At 38.2% G+C, this 25,966-nt stretch overlaps 6 protein-coding genes across 19 annotated transcripts; 4 read left to right on the top strand and 2 right to left on the bottom strand.

Moving 5' to 3' along the window:
- The first annotated feature begins 1,702 nt into the window (after positions 1-1,702).
- LOC110842226 (neurogenic differentiation factor 4) lies at positions 1,703-5,088 on the top strand. The gene is made up of 7 exons (XM_022087937.2): positions 1,703-2,314; positions 2,390-2,567; positions 2,644-2,765; positions 3,428-3,441; positions 3,502-3,571; positions 3,742-3,924; positions 4,016-5,088. The coding sequence occupies exons 1-7, from the start codon at positions 1,990-1,992 to the stop codon at positions 4,231-4,233; spliced, it is 1,110 nt and encodes a 369-aa protein (XP_021943629.2). The 5' UTR covers positions 1,703-1,989; the 3' UTR covers positions 4,234-5,088.
- Positions 4,518-12,272, bottom strand: LOC110852598. Of its 13 annotated transcripts, none has more exons than XR_004833975.1 (17): positions 11,176-12,272; positions 10,880-11,111; positions 10,636-10,804; positions 10,105-10,548; positions 9,798-9,997; positions 9,665-9,686; positions 9,543-9,586; positions 9,140-9,443; positions 8,837-9,038; positions 8,653-8,693; positions 8,421-8,552; positions 7,897-8,321; positions 7,189-7,711; positions 6,995-7,082; positions 6,409-6,728; positions 5,374-6,124; positions 4,518-4,806 (listed from the first exon to the last, which is right to left on the bottom strand). XR_004833975.1 is itself a non-coding variant. In XM_035847747.1 (17 exons), the coding sequence occupies exons 3-17, from the start codon at positions 11,003-11,005 to the stop codon at positions 6,063-6,065; spliced, it is 3,102 nt and encodes a 1,033-aa protein (XP_035703640.1). In that variant the 5' UTR covers positions 11,006-11,111; positions 11,176-11,297; positions 11,545-12,272; the 3' UTR covers positions 4,778-6,062. The 13 variants fall into 13 exon arrangements, 12 of the variants coding, with proteins under 12 accessions (XP_035703678.1, XP_035703698.1, XP_035703640.1 ...); XM_035847747.1 differs by having other exon boundaries at positions 4,778-6,124; positions 11,176-11,297; positions 11,545-12,272; XM_035847785.1 differs by lacking the exon at positions 5,374-6,124.
- A 235-nt stretch (positions 12,273-12,507) lies between these two features.
- Positions 12,508-14,888, top strand: LOC110856638 (hsp70-binding protein 1). 2 transcript variants are annotated; one of them, XM_022105127.2, is made up of 4 exons: positions 12,508-12,649; positions 12,746-13,003; positions 13,846-14,202; positions 14,289-14,888. In XM_022105127.2, the coding sequence occupies exons 2-4, from the start codon at positions 12,750-12,752 to the stop codon at positions 14,695-14,697; spliced, it is 1,020 nt and encodes a 339-aa protein (XP_021960819.1). In that variant the 5' UTR covers positions 12,508-12,649; positions 12,746-12,749; the 3' UTR covers positions 14,698-14,888. The 2 variants fall into 2 exon arrangements, with proteins under 2 accessions (XP_021960819.1, XP_021960827.1); XM_022105135.2 differs by having other exon boundaries at positions 12,513-12,654.
- A 410-nt stretch (positions 14,889-15,298) lies between these two features.
- Positions 15,299-17,117, bottom strand: LOC110863038. Its single transcript, XM_022112251.2, has 4 exons — positions 16,612-17,117; positions 16,154-16,536; positions 15,861-16,093; positions 15,299-15,802 (listed from the first exon to the last, which is right to left on the bottom strand). The coding sequence occupies exons 1-4, from the start codon at positions 17,032-17,034 to the stop codon at positions 15,375-15,377; spliced, it is 1,467 nt and encodes a 488-aa protein (XP_021967943.1). The 5' UTR covers positions 17,035-17,117; the 3' UTR covers positions 15,299-15,374.
- Positions 17,118-18,545: 1,428 nt separating this feature from the next.
- On the top strand, positions 18,546-21,449 carry LOC110844393 (carboxylesterase 5A). The gene is made up of 11 exons (XM_035846050.1): positions 18,546-18,946; positions 19,134-19,185; positions 19,306-19,407; positions 19,595-19,816; positions 19,944-20,119; positions 20,211-20,463; positions 20,555-20,661; positions 20,741-20,838; positions 20,905-20,954; positions 21,032-21,149; positions 21,219-21,449. The coding sequence occupies exons 1-11, from the start codon at positions 18,569-18,571 to the stop codon at positions 21,352-21,354; spliced, it is 1,692 nt and encodes a 563-aa protein (XP_035701943.1). The 5' UTR covers positions 18,546-18,568; the 3' UTR covers positions 21,355-21,449.
- A 1,368-nt stretch (positions 21,450-22,817) lies between these two features.
- On the top strand, positions 22,818-25,569 carry LOC110844386. Its single transcript, XM_022090577.2, has 5 exons — positions 22,818-23,175; positions 23,287-23,584; positions 23,684-24,021; positions 24,135-24,813; positions 24,906-25,569. Exons 1-5 carry the CDS (start codon positions 23,001-23,003, stop codon positions 25,477-25,479), a joined length of 2,064 nt encoding a protein of 687 aa, XP_021946269.2. The 5' UTR covers positions 22,818-23,000; the 3' UTR covers positions 25,480-25,569.
- The last annotated feature ends 397 nt before the right edge of the window (positions 25,570-25,966 follow it).

Raw genomic sequence — 25,966 nt, 5'->3', positions numbered from 1 at the left:
AAAATCCAACCCACCACCATTTCAAATTGACTTCAGTAACACTGCAATGACGCCAATCTGTCAACAGATTTACTCACATTTTGCCCATTAATTTTACGTCACTACATAATGACTAATACGAGTTACATATTCAACAATAACTTTTGAATTTGAACATGTACATTAGATTTTCACGTGCTCTAAAAAACTTGTACCTTCTTTATGCACATTCAATATTATATTCCCAAACTTCATGAGAAATGCAATGTCCATCACGTGTCGCAGGTAGCCAAGAAATTTTGTGAATAATGGACACGCTCTTGTTTCGGTTGTTGTGCATTGTGCACATCAGAATCAGAATGAATCGTACGAGACATGATACTGCAAAGAGACTAATCCGAAAGTGGGTGAAATTATGAGGACTTATGACTTCCATGCATGAGGTTTGTGTCCCTATGCTTCATCCCTTAATAGCGACATAACAAAGGAGGAGGAGAAAGTCAACTCGTATTCACGCAACTGTTGACTCAAAAATTACGAGTGGAAAAGGGATCCGATTATTAAATAATAAAAGCGATTAGCTTCACCAAGGGTGGGCTAACCCACGGCTATTCTGTTACAGATTTTGCCCACCGCACCGAATCCACCCCTTGCATTGTGCTCCTTAGGAATAATATCGCGTATTATTATACAACGAGAAGAGGCATTTTATGGATGGGTTGTCTCCTTTAATAAAACCGGAGCCAATTCTCCCCATAAAGTGAAACAATATAAACCATCAATATCGTTGTTGTTTGTATCAAGTAGTGTAGCTTAATTATGCCGTGTCACATGTCAATACGGAAATGGATTAAAAGAAAGTTTTTGACTGATATGTACGAGGCAGTGTCGAATGAAATTAGTTTGACAGCATTATTGGAGTTAACTATCTAGATTGGGCTAATAAATCTAATGCTAAACAATACTATCCACAATAAACTGAAATCTGGAATAGTGTATGTATTTAGAGATTATAGTTATGTATACTTAAAACTTATTCTGAAAATATGCAAAACTTGTTTGCAAATAGTACCTCTTGTATAATGATTTTCTTCACTCTAACATTTTCGCTAATGGCAACAAAAATTCGAAAGTGAATTTAAAGCTATGTATATCACGAAAAATCTTGTCAACCTTCCAGAGGTAATTTCTTCTACCTATGTATATTCCCTCAGCAGTTGTGGTAAACTATTGAAAACCGGATGAAAATCTTTTTAATAAATATGCATGTGTGGCATCACTCGCGTCAATGAGCATACCACAAATCTGATGGTCATCATATTTTTTAAAAGAACTGTTTAACTGTTCTATTTATTGGGCTTAAACTTGTTTCTCTTATGTACTTTATTATCACCTTTACTATTTGTTACTATTAAATTTACCCTATGTTCACATTTGTCTTGTGTAGTATTTCCTGACGACAGGGCAGTAATGAAATCCGAGGTATGCAGAAATCAACGATCGGTGTATACGGATTCGGAACTCTCGCCCGGGTATCATCATCATCAGCACACACATCAGTTTTCCCTGAAAACTCTCCCCAATTTCTTCCCCGGAACCAATGGGATTCCCTGCAGATGGAGACTTGGCCACAAGTGCCTCCCACCAAAAGGGAGAAAACCCTGCCCAGTCTAGTCCACTGAAAAGATCTTCTTCGGCATCAGGATTAATGCAGGGACAACTTTCTCCACAAATATGAAAAGTTCCTTTCTCTGCAGAAGCTGAGACGCAGTTGGGATGAACAACAGTCTTTTTTAGACAACGCTGACTCCAATAGTCTAAAAAATTACTGTTAGTAAATTCGTAAAATCATCGCCCAGCTAGTAAATTCACGCATAAATAAATAGCGCACCAGCAATAAATATTTTCAACTCGTGAAGAAGGGTTAAAGTATCTAAGATTATTATAACATTGGAGTAAAAGGTGCAAGTTCTAGGCCGGGATATTTATTTAATTTCCCATGAAATTTTCATGGCCTCGTTCAGTATTCCGAAGGCCAAGAAACACCGCGGAGATTGTTCACTGATCGTCAGAAACCGAAGCGGTGGTGACCCCTCAAAGTCACCTGCCACAGCCTCGCCCACTTCGACAACCGCCTACGACCTCGAACTCGCGACCTACCATCGCCACCTCCAAGTGCAAACGGCCAGCGCCCTCATGGGCCAGTTCTACAACGGAGAGTTGGCTACTCATCATCATCATCATCACTCGGCCGCTGCTTTGGCGTTGCGAGGAGGAGGAGGCACCAACAACGGTGGCGTTGGTGGGATCATCGGAGGACTGAGCTCGTCACCAGGTATTAAAACAGTCCACCATTTTCTATGTTGGAGAGCGGATGAAAGGACAGAGTGAATGCTTCCACTTTCTCCAGGATCTGCTGGGGTGAGTCTTTGGGGTGAAATGAGCCAGCAACGATCCGGTTATGTCAACCATCTTTCCACGTCACAACAAGACTCTGAGATGATCTCCATCCCCTGCGATATTCCACCATGGGGTCCACCCCCAGGAGCCCCAGCCAACCCCCCTAGCGGACGTGGTAACAGTCAACGGTACGATAAAAACAAGTTTCTGTGTGTTACCGTGTCTTGTACAACAATGGGGAAATTGAGATTTTTTAAAGTATAGATTTGGTCAGTCCAAGTCCTCATCGAAAAAGCCACGTCGTCGGGTAGCCACCGTTCAACAAAGACGAGCTGCAAATATTCGGGAACGAAGGCGCATGTTCAACTTAAATGAAGCGTTTGACCGTAATAAGCAGTCACTTTCATTGGGAGGAGGGGACCTACGTTTCACAGATTCTAAGGTTTTGATGCGCTTTAGAGATGTTGTAGTGCCCTATGAGTTTACTAAAACCCGGCAGTGGTTTTATTCCATGGCTCAATTTGCGGTCACACCCCCAAAGGGGCAAAAACCAAGAATGTCACCTTCTGTAATGGTTCAACACAAAATTCAATTTTATTCGGATTTTGAAAATTATTACACCATTGTGATCCCGGAAACCCAACATCAAACTCAACTGTTCTGAATTTTTTAATATTTTCTAAAATTTCCTGACCGTCGAATTTGTCTTTGAAAATATAGAAATGTTTGTTATTGTAAAGCAACTATTTAGGACATCTAGTACAAGAGTTTTCAAAATCAGAGAAAAATTGGAGTTTTGTGGAAGTTTAAACGAGTGAAAGCATCGGCACTTTTTATAGCGTTTTCACCCCTGTAAGTGAGTGTAGCAGACGCAAATGGTATCATGCAATAAAACCACTTCAGGGATTTAGTAGACTCATAAGGCATAGCATACCTAAAGCGTATCAAAATATATTGGTAAAAGATAGAGGACCCCCTCCTCCTTACTTTTTTATGTTATCTGCAATCTAACTGAATTTGAATTTCATTCGATTCTGTATCTGTGCAGGTCTTCGACGAAAGGTAAATATACAAGTTTTGTGAGTTTTTTTTTCTAGCGTATAATCACCCCACCATTGACAGGTTCCAACGTTTGCGTACGAAAAGCGTCTCTCCCGAATTGAAACCCTAAGGCTGGCCATCACATATATTGGTAACTTTTCAACCGTTCTTCGCAATATATATGCTTTATTACCAATAATTAGTACCACCCTTCATTGTGGTGTAAGAAAAATAAAGTAGTTGATCAATGACGACCAAAGAGTGTTTCGGTTTGAGCGGTATGACACAATATGCAATAAGTTATTCATTGGCGTGTTTTAGGGTTTATGCGGGATCTTATGGCGACGGGACCATCGGATGAGGGGAACAATAATAATGGCTCGTCAGCACCCATCACTACCACGAACGGGGGCAATCACTCCTCCCACAAGAAGGGGGAAAGAGGGACCCATTCCCACTCACACATGAACAATCATTCCACTTCGGCAGGGAGTCAACAACCAGGCAAGACACATTCGTATTACTACGGACAAGTCCTCCAATAATTTATAAATGCAACTAAATATGAAGCAAGTTAACTTTTCTCATTGCGCAGCGCACTTTATGCCGGGATCTTCTTCTCATAACTCGCATTCCACTTCAAACAACACGAATCCAGGTCATGTGCAGGGTCACGGTCATAACAACCACCCTGGGCTGGGAGGACTTATGAATCCATTGATGATGGAGACCTGTCACAATCACCCCCCAGCCCCTCACCCTCCGTATGGGCGCATGTACCCCCATGCACAGCCTCACATCTACATTCCTTAGGTCAGCAGAACGCGACTACTAATTCATAATAATCATTCACAAAATGATCTGCTCCAATCTTGTCTTCCTTTAACAAATCGATTTCAATATCCAACTTTATAGTCATTTAGTACACAATTGCTAATTATTTTCTGCAGTGCATTCAAGTATACATAATTTTGTAAATATTATGCAGACAATAATGTAATCATGATAGTTGGAATGCACAATAATAAATATGTGAATTTTATCACTTTTGAAATATTATGACAAAATAAAGGGTTTTGTAATAAAATCAGTGTACATAATTTTCTTCTTGTAATTGTCGTTTTATTCGGATTAACAGAATTTACGTACTTCAGACAAAGTTTTGAAACTGGTATAAAATTAGTTCCTATAAAACCAATGAATAACGAGGAAAGGGGAGCTACACATTTGTATAATTGAGCTAAATAATGTAAATATACATATTGTGAGATTATGACATGTCGTAGTCTGCAACAGGTTTATCGTCATCATAATGGAATGATTAATTGTATAATATAATAATAAAACTGGGGAAACGCACATTTTCAGTAGTTTATTGAGAATTGACTGAAAGATAAACAAAAACAATTGACACCTGAATTGAACAAAAAACACCGTACACCCGGCTGGCATTAAATCTGTAACAATTTGGACTTGAAAGAATTATGATGCGCTTAAGCTATTTTGAATTTAAGCAGGTGGGCAAACAAATTGCGAAACAGCAACAATTAAACACAATACTAGACTAATACTAGACAAACACTGAACCAAATTAAATCCACTACATACACATGCTACCATAAAGATACAACAAATTTGCGATAAAATCATTAAACAAAATTGTAAAAATCATAACGCATGCATACAAATTCATGAAAGAGAGAGTGAACTGAGCAGGCAGACAATAATTAGTAATGTACATAAAATATTAAACGTTTCCTAAAACCTAAATATATTATGGAGTTAATATTTTGAACAACAGCACATGTATGTAGGACATTCATGAAATTGTTCCAGACAAGGTTTGATAAATAATTATTTGATTATTATTAGTGTGCATATAAGCATATCCAAAAAAAGTATCAGTGCGTGCATGTTAAAACTTATCATGATATTAAAGTTGCAATTAGCTACCCGGATTGATTTGGTACTGTTTTCGGTGAGGCGTGTATTTTGTTCTTTGTTAAATATATCGTATCAGGTGAGGACTAAGAGTTATGTAGATTGTGTATTGCATAGCTGAATAAATATGTTACTATTATGCCAAACATCTTTAGTTGCGGCACAGGTAATAAAACCTGAGAAGGGATTGCGACAAGAGTTATGTACCATACTTGCTTAGATCAGTTACAATTGTGGATAATACGAATGAACAAACCCAAATCTTACGAAAGGTTTGCTCAAGCATTATACAACTATAATCAGAGGAGAAACTCCATAATCTATGTACCAGTGTAGTAATACATATACTAAACCCCATACCCGCACAGTTTACCTATATAAAGATATATGTATGTATGTAAGGTCTCACAGAAGTCACAGTCAGTTTGGTACACACGGTATGATTCGAATGGATGAGATATCTTAAACAGCTTAGGGTCCGTAATGTTAATCTATTATAGTCAAATCTATTGTAGTCAGCTTGTCGATTAGGCCAACTATGTATGTATGCATATACATATGTACATACATATAAATTGTATTCACATTAAGGCTTTTGTTCTTCCGGAAATAATAGCAAGATGACAAAAACATCCAAGTAGTAGTGCTTCTACTGAATGAGTCATTTCACCCTTCATCGTCAGATCAGTTTCAGAACTTATTCAATTCAAAGCATATTGAAATGTTAATAAGGCGTTCATCTCAAACTTAAAATTATTTCTCACTTATTTTCATTATTAGAAGTGCTAGAGGATGAGCTAGAACTGGAGCTGCTAGATGACGATGAAGACGATGACGAAGACGACGACGACGAGTCTTCATCATCAGATTTGTGTATTTCCTTGTCCAAGTTGTTCCCAAGGTTGTGGATACCTAATTCAGGTGGTCCACCAATGGGAACCGCTTCATCACTATGAGAAGGTAATACCAACTGAGGCGACACGACTTCGTCAATTGTGTTTTCGTCATCGTCGCCATCATCGCCATCGTTAGCAACTTCAGTCCCACCCATCGCCGGTTTTGTAATTATTCCATTTAGAATTTCATCAGCACCATTTACAACAATCCCACGTTTGAGCTTCAATAACTCTTCAGTTGTTAAACTTCCTACCGCTGCTCGCGGTAGTGGTTGACTATGGACATTGTCATTGATTTCCTCATCCTCTTGGTCAACTTCTTCTTCATCGTCCTCTTCCCCATCCTCCTCTTCATCGTCTTCTCCGTCACCTTCAAACCCAGCCACACTGGTTTCCGTCTTTTGTCTCAGAAACTGAGTCACATCCATAAACTGGCATTTAGTGACGTCCATTCCCATCTGATTCGGAGTACTATAAATGTTTTTACAAAAAAAATTAAGTTTATTAAGCGACTCTTTCAAATAAGATCCTGTCCACCACTGGACAGCGAAATATCGTCCCGTCCGGTGGGAAAGTCCCTGGACTCATAATTATATTAAACTATTTTTAAATTTCATCATTTTTGATTAGTTTTGTTTGCACAAAATTTAGCATTATGGTAATGAATTTATTTATTTGCCCTCCCAAGCTTGCACACTACTGTTAATGATTCGTGTTTATGGACTTTTTGTACTTACTGAGTCACATCCATTGGTTCTTGATCCTCTAAACGAAAATCAGGCTCAGGGTCCCTTCCGTTGCTTATTATTGTTGCGTGAGGTAGAGCTGTAATTATTAAACGACGACGACTGTTAGGTACATTTTGTGTATCCTCAGCCAGAAAATTATGGGCTATCAATTATGTCACAAAATAATAATAATTATTTAATACCTGGCTCGTTAGGTTTATTAATTTTTCTACCAATACTGGTAGTAATCCCTTCAATCTGATCCTGGCCACCTTCTGCTGCACTAAAGATTCCTTCCCCATTCACTATTGTAGAATTTGCGTTTTTCTCTCCATTTACTTTGGGCTGATTGAGGGGTCGCACTTGAACTTGCATCTGCATTTGTAGTGGGTTGCTTTTGCTTGGATTGTCATGAGTAGATTTTTGCATGTAATAGCGCACCAAAGCCAACTTTTCTAAAGTATCATCGCCCATTGGAGGGGAGGTCGTGTTGTACATATACAGAGACTTGGGGTTAAACGTTGAAGGCAGTGTTAATGTGCAGAGATTTGATGGTATTTGGAGAAGATGGGATGCAACTTCGGCTAAAGGATAAGCTTGAAAGAATAAGCTGCGCCACCACTCCAAAGGATCAGTGCTGTCAACATTACTCCACAATTCTTCCTCCACTGAAAAGTCGCCAACCTTATTTCGATAGTCAGATAATTGTGGTAAAGCAGCTTCAGCCTATACAATAAAATGAAGGAATGTACAATTAATATATGATCATCATGAGAAATTAATAATCTCTTCATCCGCGATTACAGTTTGTAATCGAAAGCTTGGACAAACAAATAAATTTCCATAATAGCATCCATGCAATCCGTTGAAGAAGTATACATTTATAATAAATTCGTACGTTAATTAATTACCTGAAAACCACTAAACGTCTCACAAAAAAAGTGTATAAATTCGGCAGCCTCTTCTTCTTCGTTAGATGTAAGAACGTTCCGATTTTGTGGATTTAGCAAACATGCGGCAAGGTGCAGTTCGTTCATGCAGAGGCGTCTCACGATGTTCAATTGTGTTTTGAGAGATTCTTTCTCGAGTTGGTCAAGTACCATAATATTATCGACATTGGAAGCAAATGCTTCTTTCAGCTCGCGTAATATCACCGGAATTTGGCCAATACAGCTCCCACCCTCGACCGTTTTAATCCAATTTGACAGAGGCACTATTAAGTTAGTGACAGAGGTCAACGAGCTCCAGAACTCGGGGCTGGCGAGGTCCATACTACCCTCAGTTGGGCTTAAATTCAGATCTTCTTTTTCGTTTCGACAAAATTCTTCTTTGGATTCTAAGAATATAATCCAGTTTTGTTGTTATTCAAAGTCGGATTTATAAATTAAAATACTATGCTAATGCCTTTATGTTAGTAAATTATGTCAATTTTCACCTTGAATTAAAGCTTGGAAAGCCTCCTTCTGTGATACTAATAAGGCAACACATTTCACTAACGAGGCCCATGAACTGCGACTTGAAAATTTGAACGCAGGGACGGGAGCTAACTTTAGCTCTCTTTGTATTTCTACCAAAAAAAATCAGAGAAATAAATAACTTTGTCATTGAACATGAATTAATTACACAATTAAAGAAATTACTGCACTCATACAGTAACCTAGTCTAACCTTGAAAGCGTTTCTTCAGTTCTGGATTGCTCTTGGTCTCACTATAATTAGACAATCATAATATTTAATCCTTTATTGTAATTACATAACGAGTAATAATAATGACGACTCATAAGTAGTATGCATGCATGTATATGAGTTGCAATGTAGGAGATAACAGATAATCAAATAACTACATACATACCTAACCAAACTTTTTCCTTTAAGGCAAAGTTTGTGAATTCGATCTAGTCCGAGGATATAATTTAAAAGAGAATTGAGCCCTTGTGAAATGCATCCATACGTAATAAGACCAGGATAAAGGAATCGGAGGGAATCCCAGGTTTTGGAAACACCTTGATGGTCAAGGGAGCATCCACCAACAAATGCAAGGACTTTCTGTGGACCTACATCAAAATATTTGTTTCAATAAAAATAAACAACAATCTACACAATTATGACACCGCTAATACTATCAATAAACCACACCTAACAAACAAAAACAAACCTATTGCATCCAAGGTAGACGAAAACTTTCCGGTGTCAATTTCTTGTCCTGTTTCTAAGCGAATTACACGGTAAAGCGAAGGCATTGTTGAGCAATTAATGAAAAAGCTCAGAAAAGTGGCCCCATCCAACTCTTTGAGTTCTAAACAGTGGACCGTGACAAAATTTAGAGACTCAATGGAATGTTCCAACTTCTTTTTAATAGTTGTATATTCCGCCTTGAGCAGCGAGTTGGAAACTGCGTCGGTGGTTGGGAGGGTTAGACCTGGACGGATTTTTTTGAAGGCTGCTTTCCAATGTTCATTCTAAAGCAACAAATAAATAAGTTAAATTAAGTTCGATAATGGTGAATGGATACTTTGACAAGAGAAAATGACACATTGATAGAATTGTCAAAGTTTTACCTCAAACAAGGAAAGTGGACATCCGGTAGAATAAACAGCTCGAGCTACAAATAACAAGAACGTCTTGAATAACGTCTTGCAGGGTATTTATATAATTACAAATAATCATAACCAAATGTTACCTAGAAGATTCCAGACTTCTACCTGAAAATCGATCAAAAGAAATCAAAATATTTCTTGGCCTGCATCCTTCACATGCAATAAATTTCATATCTACATATAGTATGTATGGGTTTGACTAGACTTTGAACTTACCAACTCTTTATGATTGAAAGTTTTTGGGAAGGCCTCCACTCCCACTGGAACAGGAGTTACAGCAAGGCCACCAACATTACCACCACTGCTAACTTTTGCTAAAACAACGTTAGTCCTTCCAACGCTATTGGTACCCCCATTCCCTTGATGCGCTCTTCTTTGGTTACTGATTGCTGTACTTGTAGGCACCATGTGTTTCGCTAAAAGCAACAATAAATATTAAATAGTTGCGACATTTTTTATGGGATATACATATATGTATTTATACGCTATAAATGAGGTATGAACTGTATATGAAGAAACTAACCCTTAATATGAATTCCTCCAGTTTGAGGACTTTGCACTCTTTGAGCTCCTCTTTTGGCGTTTGATTGCTGCAAATAAAGCTGATTCTGATGTTGTTGCTGCTGCTGCTGCCTTTGTTTTTGTTGCTGGGCTTGGACGTATTTGGTAAGATTATGATTGCTCAAATTGTTGTTGTTATTATTATTATTATTCGCCATTAGGCTCCGGACTTGATTTGCATTCAGCGTAATGACGTTATTATTATCCAACTTTGGCTTCTTATTTGATTGTTGACGAGGGGATGAGGGCACCAGATCAGACACAAGAGTTCCTCCAGCACGTTTTATCACTAGACTTGTCCCGCTCCCTCCTGAACTGGAGGTTGCGGTGTAGTAATTGTTTCCTGGGGAAGGACGCTGAGATTTTTGGTGATAGTTTACATTGACCGGAGTTTCTGGACGACTTTCTAATTTTAAATCAGAAAATTTTGTTTAACTAAAAGTGTACAATTCGTTAGGAATATAATGAAATATACATAACGTTCAAATCTTACCAATAGAACTGTTATCACTGCTCAAAGAAGGTGAAGGCCTCGAGTTGGCGACAGCCCCACCAGCACCTAAATTATTGTTGTACTCCTGAGCCACACCCGGAGGAACTTTGGCGTAGGCTAGACGAACTTGATGTGGTACTTTTTGACACTGGGTTACAATGTGGCTCTCCTGTATGGTTACAATAATGCTGTTATTTGAACTGCATTAAAAAATGTTGGTATTAATAAGAGTCTGCTCGTTTACCATCTTTGTAGCATTTTGTAAATATTGCCGGTCACAAAATTTGCACATGAAGATACTTTTGTTAGCCTTGTTCTTCATTGCCAAGATTTGGAAGCAGGAATAAATGTCAGACTTCTTCTTCCCCATTTTGTCCTAGTTTTTTGTACCAATTTGGTTTAAAGCTTTTCAGTGAATATGATGTAAGATGACACCACACTAGTCACTACTACGGATAACTATAGTAGATGGTACGCTGAGGATTAAAAAAATATGAAATAAATAAAATAAACAAATCAATAAATAAGTTCATAACTTACCAGCAGGGGATGGTATTTTCCTAAAGTTTTAAAAAGTTTAGGCCAACCAAAACACCACGACCCATACACCACCCTTTAACAAGGAATGCAGATGTCTTGTTTCTCGCTTACATTATGTCAATCTAATTGTGTAATCACCGAGAAATTATATAAAAACGAAAAGTAGAGGTCACATTCCAAAATTTCCTATCTTTCCGTCCAGCCAACCACCAAGTAAACCAACATCACCTACACCAACCAGAAACTTATGTTGTGTGAAATAACTTTCGTTCGACTACATAAATGTTAAGAATTTCGACATTTCTGTCAGAGTGTGTTGTCGGTGGTGGTTTTGAAGGAAGTAAAAATGGCTAATTTTTGGGTAGTGACCTTGGTCGTGTAGTGGCAATGGTGCATAAAAAAGTCCGGGGGGATGTATACGAATGTTTCCTCAGGAAACTTAGTTTTTCTTTCCCCAACTTCAACTCGACCACCACCAATCCAACCCAATCCAACCACCACCGCCAGTGCCACTAATAATTTTACGACATCCACGCACAACGTCCGAAATTCATTTAAAAATACTTTAAGCAGATCACAACCTAATTCTAAGGTTCCAGCAATTGAAGGGTCAAGAACAGGAGAACAAGATTTCCTGTAACTATTTCACATGCAAACCAGAAAATGTGAGACGATCTGATAAACGTCCTCAAACCTAAACTAAAAAACAAACTATAGGATAATCATGTAAGAATATGAATATAGTTTTTCCCTACCAATTTTCATCAAAACTTATGCCACAAGGCACAAGACATTGGGTTTAACGGGAGAGTTAAATAGCACAAGTCAATTTATGCAAAATTCATATGAAGACCTGAGCAATAAAAGCAATATATTATATTGCAACTCCTGTCATTTGTATGCATTTTGCTAAGTGCATTTTACTATAAAGTGTTTATTCTCAAACCTATCGCAAAGAACGCTTTGCGCATATTTTCAAGAGCGTAATAATGTCGAGATGATTAGATTAACAACGATTGAAATTGTAGAGATGAGTCGATTACTTCTGCATTCCAACATTGCCTAAACTCAATAGTTTTTTCATGATTTTTTTACTCTAAAGCTTTTTACTCTTAATACACAAAATTACTACAGCATTGCACCCAGTCGGATTCATTTTCAAGCTTTTTCATAAAAATCTTATTTTTCTGGAATAATCAGAAACGTTGTTGATGATTTATCCCTGCGTATCAAAGCAATGAACTCGGTTCATTTAAAGACAGACAGTTCACTCATATGTTTGTCAATCACACCAAGATATACTACACTACAAAGACTTTTGATTCAAAGTGTATAGGTTTGTATTAATCGGCGAATTCTGCAACAGTTAACTCGAACTTTATTTGTCCTCCGACAACAAGTTGTACGATTTTGTCTTCCACGAGCACAACTTTTAGAAAGAAAGTTAGTGTAAGGACGTATTCACTTATTGAGGGTAAGGTAATATAGTATTAAGTATTACCTGCATGCCGGTTCGGGGAATTTTCAAGTTTTACATACAATTTTTAAGTTTGCTTCCGAAACATTTCAGAAAAATGTCGAGTGGGGATGATGAGGACCAAGCGGCTCGTCGAGTTCGGACGATGCAAGACCTTCTACGCTTCTGTACCCAGGGCACCGTCTCGGAGGACGCCCCTGCACCTTCCCCCCTCGACCCCGAGAGAGCGGCGTGGCTCCAAAATGCACTCAAGGCCTTCAGTGTCGACATTGTCCAGGAAATGCTCCAAGCAATTTCCAATATCAAGAAGGAATTGCAAGTGTTGAGCCAAAGTGATGCTGACTTTAACAGGTGGGTGACACACAAGCAGTGAAAGGCGTCAATAGGGTCGGTCCACGTCAATACCCACGATCGGGTGAGAGTCATGAGAGCGGAGATGTTGTCTCTCCACTCCGAGCGACACTACTGATGGTGGTGCTCACCAGCAGTGGGCGTAGCACGTACTAACGTTTTAAATGTAGACGCGGTCAGTGCTACATTTTTTTAGTCACATGTTTTTTAACTCAGCGTTAAAAATAATCTTGACTGGTATGGCATTCGAATTTTGTCACTTAAAGTTTTGTTTACGCCTCTTGTTTTCTGATAATTTTTGGGAATATTCCCATACATATGCTTGCATGTGTTAATGTGTGTCAGAAAAATCGATATAATTTTTTGCACCCTGTCGTGTGCGACCTAATTTTTTTTATGGTGGATTAGAAATTTAAAATTACGTTATAATTTATGAAATTTGGGTTGCACACGACAGGGTGCAAAAAGTTATAGCGTTTTGAAGTTACCATTACAAGATGGCTAGAATTCAAATTTTTCAAATTTTTTAAATTTTAGAATTTAGTTTATAGTGCCTACAACAACTTTTAGGTTTAGGTAAACCTTCCCAAAATTACGTGACACCCAGTGCATCAAATGCAAAATTTTTCTTATATTTTTTACAAATTTAAATTCTCGGCCAATTTCTAACATAGAATTTTTATTTTTTCACTAGTAACTTTATTTAAGTCGTACGTATTTATGGTAAAATTAGCCCTAAAATCTGAGACGTGGCCCGCAACACATGATTGACATTGATGTGGACCGACCCAATAACGTCTTCAAATAGTCCAAAAATTACATACTTTTTGCAATCATGTCAGGGGTCAGGATTCTTCCATATATTCTATCGTGTCATCGGTAGATACATTGATTGAGCGTACTGAAGATTTAGACATTGCTGCAGACTTTGATAAGATTGGAGGATTCGACATTATTCCGCCACTCCTTGACTCTGGGTATTCTCAACTACAAATTAAGGGGTGTGAACTTGTGGGCGAGCTTGTGCAAAATCATGAACCCTGCCAGGCAGCAGCTCTGAGACATGGCGTTTTGGAAATGCTCATTAAACTATTGGATGAATCAACCGAGACAGTGAAACCAAAAGCATTGTTTGCCTGTTCGTGCCTTATCCGGTCTAACTTGGAAGCACTGAATATATTTGTTAATAAATTAGATGGGTATGTGTAACCTATTTTTTATACAAATATGTATGTAATCATAAATATGTGTTTTATAGAGATGTTTTTGGTCCCTTAATTTGCAGATTTTCAGTTTTGTTAAGAGCCATGCAAACTTCTGGTGAGCAAGCAGAGAGGCTTCGCACTAAAGCTTCATTTCTTCTCAGTTTAATCATTGGAGGACATTCTGACTTTAAGGAAATATTGTTAAGGATGGGGTTTATTGAGCAAATGGTTGCACTGTTGCATCAAGAATGGGATCAGAGCCATGAACATTTACTATCAAGTCTGCTAAACTTTATGACGGACTTTCCCCAGGCTGCGGAGGAGGCCTTACGCCCTCAGCTAAAATTCAGAGCACTCCTTAATCAAAAATTAGTTAGAACACAGGGAAAACCCGAGTTTCAAGAGGAGGAGGGATATTGTAAAGCTATTTTTAATTTACTGTCCGATTCTGCCAGCGATACTGGTATAACGACAGAAATGGAAAGATGAGAAACTCTCAGTACAGCTTTGCTTAGCCCGGACCAGGGTTGATTACTGTTTTGCACCCTGGTTTTGCACTATTTACAAGCGTTAATTCTTCGTATTATTTTTGATCTTTGTTACTTTTTATTAAAATGTTGTCATATTACAATGTTCAGTGTTGTTTGACTTTAATAAAAATTCCCTAGTAGCTTATCGAAGTTATCACTACAAAAATTAAAACGTTTGGAATATCTGTTCCAAATTTCTGTTTTCCAAGTTAGTTTCTGAAAATCGATGGAGCTTACCCTCTCACCTTTACTTTCTATCCCCAGCTTAAACCTCCCTTGGGGCAATTATGCCGAATCTCAGTTTCTACAACTATTTCGAATAGTCTGCATCAAATCCTCCACTAATATGACCTCATCGGCCCAGATCTTTTTCGATCGAATCCTTGCATCCATCGACTCGTTGTCGTTGCATTGCTGGTACATGCTGGTGCCAAATTTGGCCAAAGTGTTTAAGGAAAGACGGACATTACGATTACATAAGCCTGGTTCGGGTTAAAAATAACATAAATGGATAATTATAAGCCTCACAATTTTTGTGACGTCGCACCCAATCTGCATATGCAAAAAAACGAAACGTTTATTATATATTACAAAATCGTATTTTGTTAGGATTCCTTCTTATGCATTTTTCATTAGCTATTTATTTTTCAATGTATTTACAACAATATTGAATTCGCTGATTGTTGAAAATCCCATAACCCCCACAAACAGATGATTTTCTTCCTGATAATTATGGTCATGCTCAAGATTAAGCGTCACACTGGTTTGTTTGCCAACTTCTACAATGATTTCTCCATCGTGCACCACCCAATCCGGAGTTTCGTTTTTCCCCCAAGAGTACAATCCCCGAATGCTCCCTCGGACCAGCCCAATTCTTATGTTCAGCATCGTCTCGCTATTATTATTGACCTTGTAGTGAAAGTAGCGTCGTTCATCGTTTAGCACCACACTGGTCAGACTATAGCCTAATGGTGGACTTGTCGGTATGGAGCAAAATTCTAGGTTGGAACGGTAGAGGAATTCGGTCGAGAGGGAGTATGTGTACCCATTTTTTAGTACTCGACCTATCCCAATAAACAAACAATACGTATAAGATGAATTTTGTACCATAAATTGATTTACCAGGTTTGTTATGTGCGACTGCTAAAAGCTGTGAATCCGTCCAGCCAAATGCAGTTGCGACAGTAATGGTTTCCACTCCAGCTGCTAAGGTCTTGTTGGTAACTTCATCCAGGAGGTCAATTGTGGATCCATCCGTGTAGGAAAGCAGAATTTGAGGAACGCCTCCTTCCCGTTGCGAGGCGGACGAAAACATTTGAAAAGCGGAAGATATGCCAGCTCCAGTAAACGTATACCTTATGATATGCAATTATATAATATAAGAAATGATATGATATGAATGAATGAGTAATTACTGATGTGCCGGTCTTGTGGCATTCAATAATGCTTCCCTCAGCTCCTCCTCTGTCGAAAACTCGTTGTCCAGCTCAAAATTGACGACAACGTCATTGCTATACACGACGTGGCCAACTCGCAACTGGTCAAAGTTGAATAACCCTAATACGTCGGAAAAGTATGTGATGGCGTCAGTAAAATTGGAAGGATAAACAGAACACGAGGCGTCTTGAACGAAAACCAAGTCCGCAGGCGAGCTACACTTGAATAGTTTTGAAGATTCGTATGTTGATACGGTTTCCACGAAATCTGTCGCGTTTACAAAGGGATTGACATGCTCCTGATAAAACTGTGCTTGGTCTACCAACAGAGAAGCAAAGAATGGGGTCTCTACAGGAAATTCCTACACCCGTTTGTGAGAGATGACAAAAAGAGTTAAATGCAACTATTTACGAGTTATAATACCTACTTTTCCTACCCTTAAAGTGTTGATAAAGAGCTGGAAGGCTACACCACTGTGGAGAGAAATATCGAGGTGTTCCCACGTGACGAGATCCCATTCCCCAATTTCTTGGGGCCAGTGTTCTCGGACGCGATCCCTCAACAGGGTCAGCCCAGGATTCGTCTTGGTTTCGTTAAACTGCTCACGTGACAGCTGCCAAATTCCTCTAAACGTGGAAGGTGGTAGCGTGGGAACGGTCCCAAATTGAGACGCGACCAGGGCCACCCTGTGACCAAGAAAAAAGTCATCTTCAAACACTGCAGACTTGTAAATTTTCCTGGTCACAGCTAAAACCACGTCGGATCCAGTAAAATTTGGCAGCAAGGTGAGGTCTGTTGCTGCTCCTTGAGCCACACAGGCAATAAATACTAACATTGAAATAATTTTAATATTCGGCATGACGGAAGATTTTTCTGATATTAAGAACGTTCGAGTAAGAAAATGGGAATGAAACAGAGGAGGGTTGGATTAATCCAATTTATGCAAACATCAGATCGATACGTATGTCAAATCATTGCCAAGGGCGATCTCTCCGACATTGCATTGTCATCATTATTGGGCAGAAGGTCGCATGATTGCACTGATAACGACCCGGAATTATAAATCAAACCTGGAACCATATCCTGGATGGAGAAAGTGTATTGTACTATGTTAAATTATGTTAAATAATTAGTTTTTAGTGTTACACGACCTTGCCGTTTAATTCCCGTTCATTGGGTACTAACTGACCCAAAGATTGATTGCTATGTAACTCTTTGGTCAATTACATGGTATTAGAGAAAATTAGTGTATGGATTAAATAGTTGTTTCAAAAATCATTTCAGAACTAAATATTGTAAATTTTATCAAACTAAATGTGTATCTAAGTATTTTCACGTTGATCGGATAAGCCTACGCAACTTATTGCAAACCAGGCGGAAAGGCGGAGACACATGTACCGTACTGCCCCAACGACTCCACCCGACCTACATGACAAGGTCACTCCTTTTAGTGACCTTGTGCCCATCTTCGATTATTGCATATACTGGTACAAAATTTCAAATCGATAGCACGAGTTTAACGAGAATTATTGCATTTCGGAGAAACGGTCATGATTAGCGTACACACTTGATTGTATTGTATCTGTACTTAACGACTTGCTTGTATGTATCAAGTTGTATTTAATAGTTTTAGAATTTTTTATGTGTACCAACTTCATGTGTAATGTTCCCTGGTCTTATAATAAATTAATTTAATTTTGCAAGTAAACTAATAAAATAATCCCTCAGACCATCATTTTGTGTAACGCGTGCAAAATAAAGTATTTCCAGAGTTCAAGTATCTACACGTGTGGCACCAATTAAGTTATTACCTATGTTAAAATTAGTTTATCATGTAAAAATATACCACCCGATTCAGCGGAATTATGGTAATAATAATAAGATTGTTAGCTAATATGCACATGCAAAAACATTTCCTTCAAAACGGCCGACGTTAGCATTGCATATCACATTCCACTGCTTAATGTACATACACGTGTATTTCTAATGACCATAATATACCGACATGATGATTCGAATCTACGTCAGAATAATAAAATAATGAAATGAATGATGAGGCAAGTGGTTAACGACACTAATTGCATGCGGTTTGCAGTTAATTCAAAGTCAAACCTTTTATTAAATAATGACTCAATACCTAAAGGATCAACCCTTTACGCTTTCCTCGGTTGGCGAGTTTTCAGCTCAGGTGACAATACAAATGATCTATGTTTTACGACCTAAGAACGATCTCCGAAATCAGTATTTAAAATTAGGGCATGTATCTCCAAACCCTTGGTTATCCGTGCTGCAATACTGTAATTACTAGTACCTTCAAAAGGCAAAGTCATTTCAGTCTCTGTTCCGCAGCAGAGTGCGTTTGATATTCTTTTCACTTGAAGCTCATTGTCACCATGTTCAAAATTTACCATTTTATGTTTCTCGTGTTTGGGGGGTTGGCCATGGTGCGAGGTTCGCCCATAGCAGATGCCTCCAATGAGAACAAGCTGACGGTAAAAATCGATGGTCTGGGTGCCATCAGAGGGAAAAGTATGAAAACTGCTGAAACAATTGTTAGCCCTGGAAGGAACGTTGTGAGCTTCACAGGGATACCGTATGGCACCATCCCCAAGCGGTTTTCACCCGCCGAGTTGAGGGTCCCCTTGACGCCCTCGACTGAAGACGTGTTTGACGCAACGCAACCTCAGCTGGCGTGTTGGCAGGTGGCAAGCCCTCTCGTTCCTGGACCGTTTACAGAAGATTGTTTATCCCTTAACATTTATACGCCAAAGGTAACCACAACAAATGCAATATCTAAGATATACTTCTTACAAGATATAGAGGGTGACCTTCGTCGTGACGTCACCTTCGTTCTTGTTAGTAAACACATTTATAAACTAAAATAATATACATATGTATACATATGTATGTATAATATACATATGTATTTATATGGAAGAACTATATACATTACAACAGGTTTCACATGGAAATGGTCAGCCGACTTTACCAGTCATATTCTTTATTCATGGTAATCTTGCATTTAAATTTGTCCGGTTGTATGATCACTAAAGTGAATTTATATAAACAACATATTACGTACACATATTATCATAATTTTCTCCATTGTGTAAAATAAATATATGCACAGGCGGGTCATTCGTTCGCTGGTCCGGAAATATGTTTGATGGGCGTCGCCTATTAAATAAAGATGTCGTCGTTGTGACCATCAATTATCGATTGAACATTTTCGGTTTGTTAACAAATAAGCTTAACAAGTAAGCAGAGTTGGGAATCAATCCGGATTACTCAATGTTAAAGAATAGAGGGATTGGGGATTGGGGATTGGGATTGGCCATTTAAACACATTGACTAATCCGGATTGATTCCCAGCTCTGCAAGTAAGTTCATAATAAATCACTTTTTGGATCAACTTCCAGGCTTTTTCTGTTTGGAAAATGACCAGGGGCCAGGAAATTTGGGATTGTATGATCAAGTGCTTGCCCTCAACTGGGTAAAAAAATACATCGAGCATTTTGGTGGAGATCCAAACAAGATCACGATTGCTGGGCAGAGCGCAGGGGGTGCATCAGTCACGTTTCTTTTAGACAGTCCAATGACTTCAAACAATGGCTTGTATCACGCAGCTATCACCTCAAGCGGTATTAAATATGTTCAATAAGTCACTTTAATCAAATTTATGACAGTCTATAAATTTTATTACGAGTGACAATCCTATATGCAAATATATCTTCGTGATACAATAGCAAAGCTCCATCTCTGTGATAGGTGATGACCTAGCTGGTTGGACAATTCAGGCAAAGCCACGGAATGTGAGTTTAGAAGCTGCCGCAGTGATTGGAAAATGTTACAATAAAGATACAGCAAGCAATGACGATGAGACCCTTCAATGCTTAAGAGGCATTCCACCCGCAGACCTTATTTGGTTTAATTCCACCTTTAATGTATGTAACGCTTAAAATCAAACATCTTATAATTTCAAGCATTGTGTGGCATCATAACTCGCTTTTGGTAAAAATAATGATAACTTTGTAGGGTTTTGCTGCACCGTCTGTCCAAAGCTTTTCCTTATCCATCCCAAAAGTAACCCCTGTGAGTCCGTACGTAGCTCTAGCGACGAATGGGGCACAGTCGCAAGTACCTTTGATGATTGGATCAAACAAGAATGACGGTTCGATATTTTTGTCCAGAATCTATTCCTCCTTTCTTCTCCCCAATGGATTGGCCAATAATGCAACCTACTTAAAAACGCAGTTTGTCTCAGACTTACTCAGCTCCACAAATTTTGGTACTGACAGAGGGAATTTATTCATTTATGGCACAAATTATGTATGCCTTCCGAGTTTCGGATCCAAACATTTTTTTCAACTGTTTTGTAGGAATTGTTGACCGTCCCCTGGGGATCCTTGACACTGTGGTCAATACTTACTTGGGTAGCTCAAAAAATACTGGAGTGTTCAGTGACATCGCTCCCGGTCTTGTTGATGTATGTGTGAAGAATAATGTATAATATTGCGTTCTATTATTTGTTCTCGGATGATAACCGAGTCATTTTTCAATGTTAGATCTTCAGCGTGTTTTATTTTAAATCTGCTGTTTTTGCGACTGCCAAAGGACACTCCAAGTTCGCCGATACCTATGTCTACTCCTTCGACTACGAAGGGTATTAATGCTAATCAAAAATTATAGCAAATTGAGTGCTCAACTCATTATGAATGTATGCGTATAGAGTACAAACGCTGTATCCCTACACTGGAGGAGTCCCACAAGTTCCACGCGGTAGATACATATTCATAAGTAAAATAATAAAATAGCGCGAGGAATAAATTAGCTGAATAATGTGGTAACATTTTCAGGAGTTGCTCACATCGATGATCTAATGTACTTGTTCTTCTTTGGAGATTTCACGTCATTACAGGATAAGCTCATGTCAACGATGATGGTGGACTTTTGGACTAATTTTGCAACTACTAAGTACGTATTGTTTTACAAAATTTTTGAGCTCTCAAATTTTTGTCAAGGAAGGTGGTCACTTTTCTATAGGAATCCTAATGGGAAATCACCACTCGTAAAAAAATGGCCAAAGTTCACCGTGGACGGTGGAGAGTTTTTTAAAATAAACACAATTCCATCCGTCGGATCCGATTATGTTAACTACTGGGTGGATGCTACTGATTAGATCGATTAGTTTCTGAGGAATTAACATTTAATCAAGTGTTTTTCTCATTAATTAAAAAAATAAATTCTTGCAACAGTATTTTTTTACTTGCTATATTTATTTGCGGTGTTAAAACTAATTATTTAAAATAAGGCTCCTGCATATTTATTTCTCATATATATACAGATTAACAATCAATAAGTAATTTTGTACAATACAAACTTTACTGAAAATTATGAAATGATGCATTGATGCCTATTTAAACTCCGTTTCACGTTGAGTGATTTTACCGCCACAGGCAAGGAACATTAGAATCCCATGTTATTCTCGTGTGGCGGTAAAATCACTCAACGTGAGTTACGGAGTTTACTGTCTGCATAAATTGTATTAGTCAAGTGATGAAACTTTCATCATGAAAAATCAAAGGTGGTGAAATTACGGTGATAAATTAATCCTTGATAATCCGCTCATAATATATTTCTAGTCATGCACTCTTAAAAATAATGTTACCCTTTGGAAAGTAGTGAATTCTAAATTAAGTCCAGAGTAACCTATTGCACAGGGGTCGGTCCACGTCAATACCCACGATCGGGTGAGAGTCATGAGAGCGGAGATGTTGTCTCTCCACTCCGAGCGACACTACTGATGGTGGTGCTCACCAGCAGTGGGCGTAGCACGTACTAACGTTTTAAATGTAGACGCGGTCAGTGCTACATTTTTTTAGTCACATGTTTTTTAACTCAGCGTTAAAAATAATCTTGACTGGTATGGCATTCGAATTTTGTCACTTAAAGTTTTGTTTACGCCTCTTGTTTTCTGATAATTTTTGGGAATATTCCCATACATATGCTTGCATGTGTTAATGTGTGTCAGAAAAATCGATATAATTTTTTGCACCCTGTCGTGTGCGACCTAATTTTTTTTATGGTGGATTAGAAATTTAAAATTACGTTATAATTTATGAAATTTGGGTTGCACACGACAGGGTGCAAAAAGTTATAGCGTTTTGAAGTTACCATTACAAGATGGCTAGAATTCAAATTTTTCAAATTTTTTAAATTTTAGAATTTAGTTTATAGTGCCTACAACAACTTTTAGGTTTAGGTAAACCTTCCCAAAATTACGTGACACCCAGTGCATCAAATGCAAAATTTTTCTTATATTTTTTACAAATTTAAATTCTCGGCCAATTTCTAACATAGAATTTTTATTTTTTCACTAGTAACTTTATTTAAGTCGTACGTATTTATGGTAAAATTAGCCCTAAAATCTGAGACGTGGCCCGCAACACATGATTGACATTGACGTGGACCGACCCACAGTCCATGTGCACAGTAAAGATCTCTGTGGGACGTAGAAATACAAACTTAGGCCTCTTGATTTAGCATTGAGCTCACAGAGCGGGAGATTTCTACTTTGCAATAATAAAGAGCAAAGTTTAGTCTTAATTTTTGCATTTTTACATTTTTGCATTTTTGCATGCCCTATTGGGTAACAGTGAGTTTAGCATTATTTTTAAGAGTGTGACGCTACCAACAATAAGTTCTACGATGTTTCTATAGACACACCTCCTGCCTCGTTCTTGCATGTTGAGTTAGAGTACTGCAAATTAAAGCAATCGTGTTACAGTACTACAGTAAATTAGATAAAGTCTGTTGAAGAGGAACATGAATCTTAAACATTGTTTTAAAATGTGGACGAAGAATAAGAATTTTATGGCAGTAGTAGGGCTGCAGATTTGTATCTTGTTTGTAATTTTGCATTTATATGGTCCTTACAAATTAACTGTCCCTTCATTCTTTAGAAGTCCAAACAATGTGTCACAGATCACATACACCAACTGTAAGAATAATTTTTTCTCAAAACTTACTCATATATTCATACAAACTTTCCTTTCTTGGTCATGATGTCGGGATAAAATTAATTCAAGTTTGCATACACGTTCTGTACAAGATTTCAGCCAGGCTTTCCGACTCCGTGATCTTGGCCTGCTCATCAATACTACCAACTGTCGAATACCAGACTTTAGTCCATGGGAACCCGAAGTCATACCTTTTCTCAAAGAGGCCAACCTTATAGAAAATTGTTCCCAAAAATACCAAAACTGGTCTCACATGGATGAAGATAATCTTATTCTAGATCACAAAGAAATGTTGAAGACTAATTTTACTTTCGAGAAGAACTTGTCATGTTGTTACAAAGCCATTGAAAGAACTGCGCCAGGAACGCAATACAACGACTGGTCGGCGTCGTAAGTTATGTATTTAAAAAATTATTATTATTTTCCTTTGAATTGTTACATATGTATTTGCCTACGTTATGTAAAGATTTCAATTCGTGAATTTTATAGAGTATCAAACTGCACACCAATTAAATCGTCAAAGACCAAAATCTCAGCCGAATTCATAGTTGTCGAATGTTCCATTAAGAATAAAGGATCAAATGAACCTCCGAAATATCGCATGTGGCATGGAATAGCCACAACTTCCAATATCGAAAGGAAGCATTTGATAAAGAGAAAATTAGAATTCTGGAAGAAGCATAAAACAGAAACGAACTACCGACCACCAAACATTTTGATTATTGGACACGACTCCACGAGCCGACTCAATTTTCGGAGACAAATGCCAAAAACGTTGACTGTTCTCGAAAATCTGGGTGCTGTCGAGATGCTGGGCTACATGCGAGGTGTTCATTCATTCTAACGTTCACAATAAAAGATACCATTTTTCGTATCTTCACTGCACATATTGTGCGACCACGTAGTACGGTTGTTGATTTATATTTTGTTTGATACATAGTTGGCGAATCTACGTTCCCAAATTTTGTGGCTTCTCTCACCGGATATAACATAACGGAGTACACAGAATTATGCATGAAAAATGATATGTTGGATCAGGACGATTGTCCGTTTATATGGAGGCGCTTTGATGCTGCGAACTACCTCACTGCCCTTATCGAGGATGAACCCAACTGTGCGATTTTTCATTACAAAAAAGCAGGATTTTCTCGTCAACAAGTCGACTTTTACTCCAGACCAATGTTCTTGGATGCAACTAGGCAGCACCAGAAGGATAAGAACCCAAAATCCCAAATACTGTTCACAGCCCCTTGCATAAGCTATCAAACCAATGACGAAGCTATGCTAACCTACTTGGAGTCCATCATTGATTTTGGAGAAAAAAACTCTGTCCCCCTATTTCCAATCGCATTTGCAACGTATAATACCCACGGTGACTTAAATGGTCTCAAGTTGGCTGACGGAACGTACGCGTCCTTTCTCCAAAAGATGAAAACCAAGGGAACTTTGGATAACACTATCCTATTTGTGCTAGGGGACCATGGGGTAAGGTTTGGGAGCATGAAGAACACACTGACTGGAAGTTATGAAGAGAATCTTCCAAATTTGTGGATATTTCTGCCACATCGAATCAAAAAAAGATTCCCAGAGTGGGAAAATGCATTAAAAATCAACTCAAGGTGTGAATAGTTAAATTTCATCTTTTCAAAAATTCTGTCTTGCAAGGAAATCCAAATAATAAAGATATGCAAATTTAAATATATTTTTACAGACGCTTAACTTCGCCGTTTCACATGTACTGGACGCTCAACTATATCCTTGACAAGTTTACCCAAACGCCGCCGCCGCAAAACGAAGCTTTAACAATAAGTATTACTAACAATAGTAGCAAGCAACATAAAAACATTTCCAAAATTTTTCGTCGAAAATATCAACATCGTCATCTGTTTGAACCCGTCATACGAGACGCTTCATGTTCTGATGTTGGAGTGCCCGATGAGTTGTGCACTTGTCATTTCAAGAACTCGCTCGATCTTGGGGATCCGCTTTTGGAGAAAGCATCAAATGCCGCTCTGAATGAAACGAATGCAAAATTTCAGTCTACCAACTGTTCCAAACTAAAATTAGGAAATATTATCGGAGGCGCAATTATTGACCGACCGAAAAAGAAGATTGTGGTGGGATTTACAACTAACCCTGGCAATTTTTCAGTGGAAGCGGTGCTCAACTATGAAGAGAAAAAGCTTGGATTATCGCATATGCAGCGCACCGATAAAATTAACCAAAGTCATGTTTGGTGTGTAAATAATGCAAAGTTGGAACTCTTTTGTTACTGCAAAACTTAAAATATAGGCGGGGAAGATGGCAGCGCCACAGAAAATAAATAAAGTTTTTTTGTTGAAAGAGGGATACTTAAATAAGTAAGACTCGTTACAATAAGCCAAGTGACAAATGTTTGAATTTCATACAAACTATCTGCTTCTTCTCACTATTTCATTTTCATTTTCCTAAACTAATTGTAAATGCATAAATGCGTGAGTAATGTACATTAAAAGAATTAGTATGAAGGCCATAGATACACAATTAAAGTACTGAAAAGAATTTGGCATTGTTTTTTTCTGGGTTCAGTTGAAACCTGTTTCACTTTAAAGGGACACGTTGAAATTAAATTTCAGTCTGGCTCCAATGCTAAGTGAATGAGCAGGTTTTGGCGCCAAAAATTCCGGCCTCATCACCTGTGAAATGCATCCTTGTTTGTATTCTTCGGTCCTTTATACCTGAAATAATTTATAAGTACAATGGAGCATGGATGGATACAAGCAGGGTACAATT

This window comes from Folsomia candida, unplaced genomic scaffold (genome assembly GCF_002217175.1).
Source record: "Folsomia candida strain VU population unplaced genomic scaffold, ASM221717v1 Fcan01_Sc001, whole genome shotgun sequence".
NCBI lineage: Eukaryota > Metazoa > Arthropoda > Collembola > Entomobryomorpha > Isotomidae > Folsomia > Folsomia candida.
The sequence above is the reverse complement of the archived record's forward strand: the minus strand, read 5'-3'. Positions and strand labels throughout refer to the sequence as shown.

What these genes read in the sequence shown, in the direction of transcription:
- LOC110842226 (XM_022087937.2), top strand. Translation starts at nt 1,990, where the DNA reads ATGGCCTCGTTCAGTATTCCGAAGGCCAAGAAACACCGCGGAGATTGT. An exon ending in GCTGGCCATCACATATATTG is followed by an intron (nt 3,572 to 3,741) that starts GTAACTTTTCAA and finishes GGCGTGTTTTAG; the next exon opens with GGTTTATGCGGGATCTTATG. An exon ending in GGCAGGGAGTCAACAACCAG is followed by an intron (nt 3,925 to 4,015) that starts GCAAGACACATT and finishes CTCATTGCGCAG; the next exon opens with CGCACTTTATGCCGGGATCT.
- LOC110852598 (XM_035847747.1), bottom strand. Translation starts at nt 11,005, where the DNA reads ATGGGGAAGAAGAAGTCTGACATTTATTCCTGCTTCCAAATCTTGGCA. An exon ending in CTTTCAATCATAAAGAGTTG is followed by an intron (nt 9,687 to 9,797) that starts GTAAGTTCAAAG and finishes ATCGATTTTCAG; the next exon opens with GTAGAAGTCTGGAATCTTCT. An exon ending in AAAGGAAAAAGTTTGGTTAG is followed by an intron (nt 8,694 to 8,836) that starts GTATGTATGTAG and finishes GTCTAATTATAG; the next exon opens with TGAGACCAAGAGCAATCCAG.
- LOC110844386 (XM_022090577.2), top strand. Translation starts at nt 23,001, where the DNA reads ATGAATCTTAAACATTGTTTTAAAATGTGGACGAAGAATAAGAATTTT. An exon ending in ACAGATCACATACACCAACT is followed by an intron (nt 23,176 to 23,286) that starts GTAAGAATAATT and finishes GTTCTGTACAAG; the next exon opens with ATTTCAGCCAGGCTTTCCGA. An exon ending in GATGCTGGGCTACATGCGAG is followed by an intron (nt 24,022 to 24,134) that starts GTGTTCATTCAT and finishes TTTGATACATAG; the next exon opens with TTGGCGAATCTACGTTCCCA.
- LOC110863038 (XM_022112251.2), bottom strand. Translation starts at nt 17,034, where the DNA reads ATGCCGAATATTAAAATTATTTCAATGTTAGTATTTATTGCCTGTGTG. An exon ending in GCCACAAGACCGGCACATCA is followed by an intron (nt 16,094 to 16,153) that starts GTAATTACTCAT and finishes GCATATCATAAG; the next exon opens with GTATACGTTTACTGGAGCTG. An exon ending in AGTCGCACATAACAAACCTG is followed by an intron (nt 15,803 to 15,860) that starts GTAAATCAATTT and finishes TTATTGGGATAG; the next exon opens with GTCGAGTACTAAAAAATGGG.
- LOC110856638 (XM_022105127.2), top strand. Translation starts at nt 12,750, where the DNA reads ATGTCGAGTGGGGATGATGAGGACCAAGCGGCTCGTCGAGTTCGGACG. An exon ending in AGTGATGCTGACTTTAACAG is followed by an intron (nt 13,004 to 13,845) that starts GTGGGTGACACA and finishes CAATCATGTCAG; the next exon opens with GGGTCAGGATTCTTCCATAT. An exon ending in TTTGTTAATAAATTAGATGG is followed by an intron (nt 14,203 to 14,288) that starts GTATGTGTAACC and finishes CTTAATTTGCAG; the next exon opens with ATTTTCAGTTTTGTTAAGAG.
- LOC110844393 (XM_035846050.1), top strand. Translation starts at nt 18,569, where the DNA reads ATGTTCAAAATTTACCATTTTATGTTTCTCGTGTTTGGGGGGTTGGCC. An exon ending in CGCAGCTATCACCTCAAGCG is followed by an intron (nt 19,817 to 19,943) that starts GTATTAAATATG and finishes TCTCTGTGATAG; the next exon opens with GTGATGACCTAGCTGGTTGG. An exon ending in AGTCCCACAAGTTCCACGCG is followed by an intron (nt 20,955 to 21,031) that starts GTAGATACATAT and finishes TAACATTTTCAG; the next exon opens with GAGTTGCTCACATCGATGAT.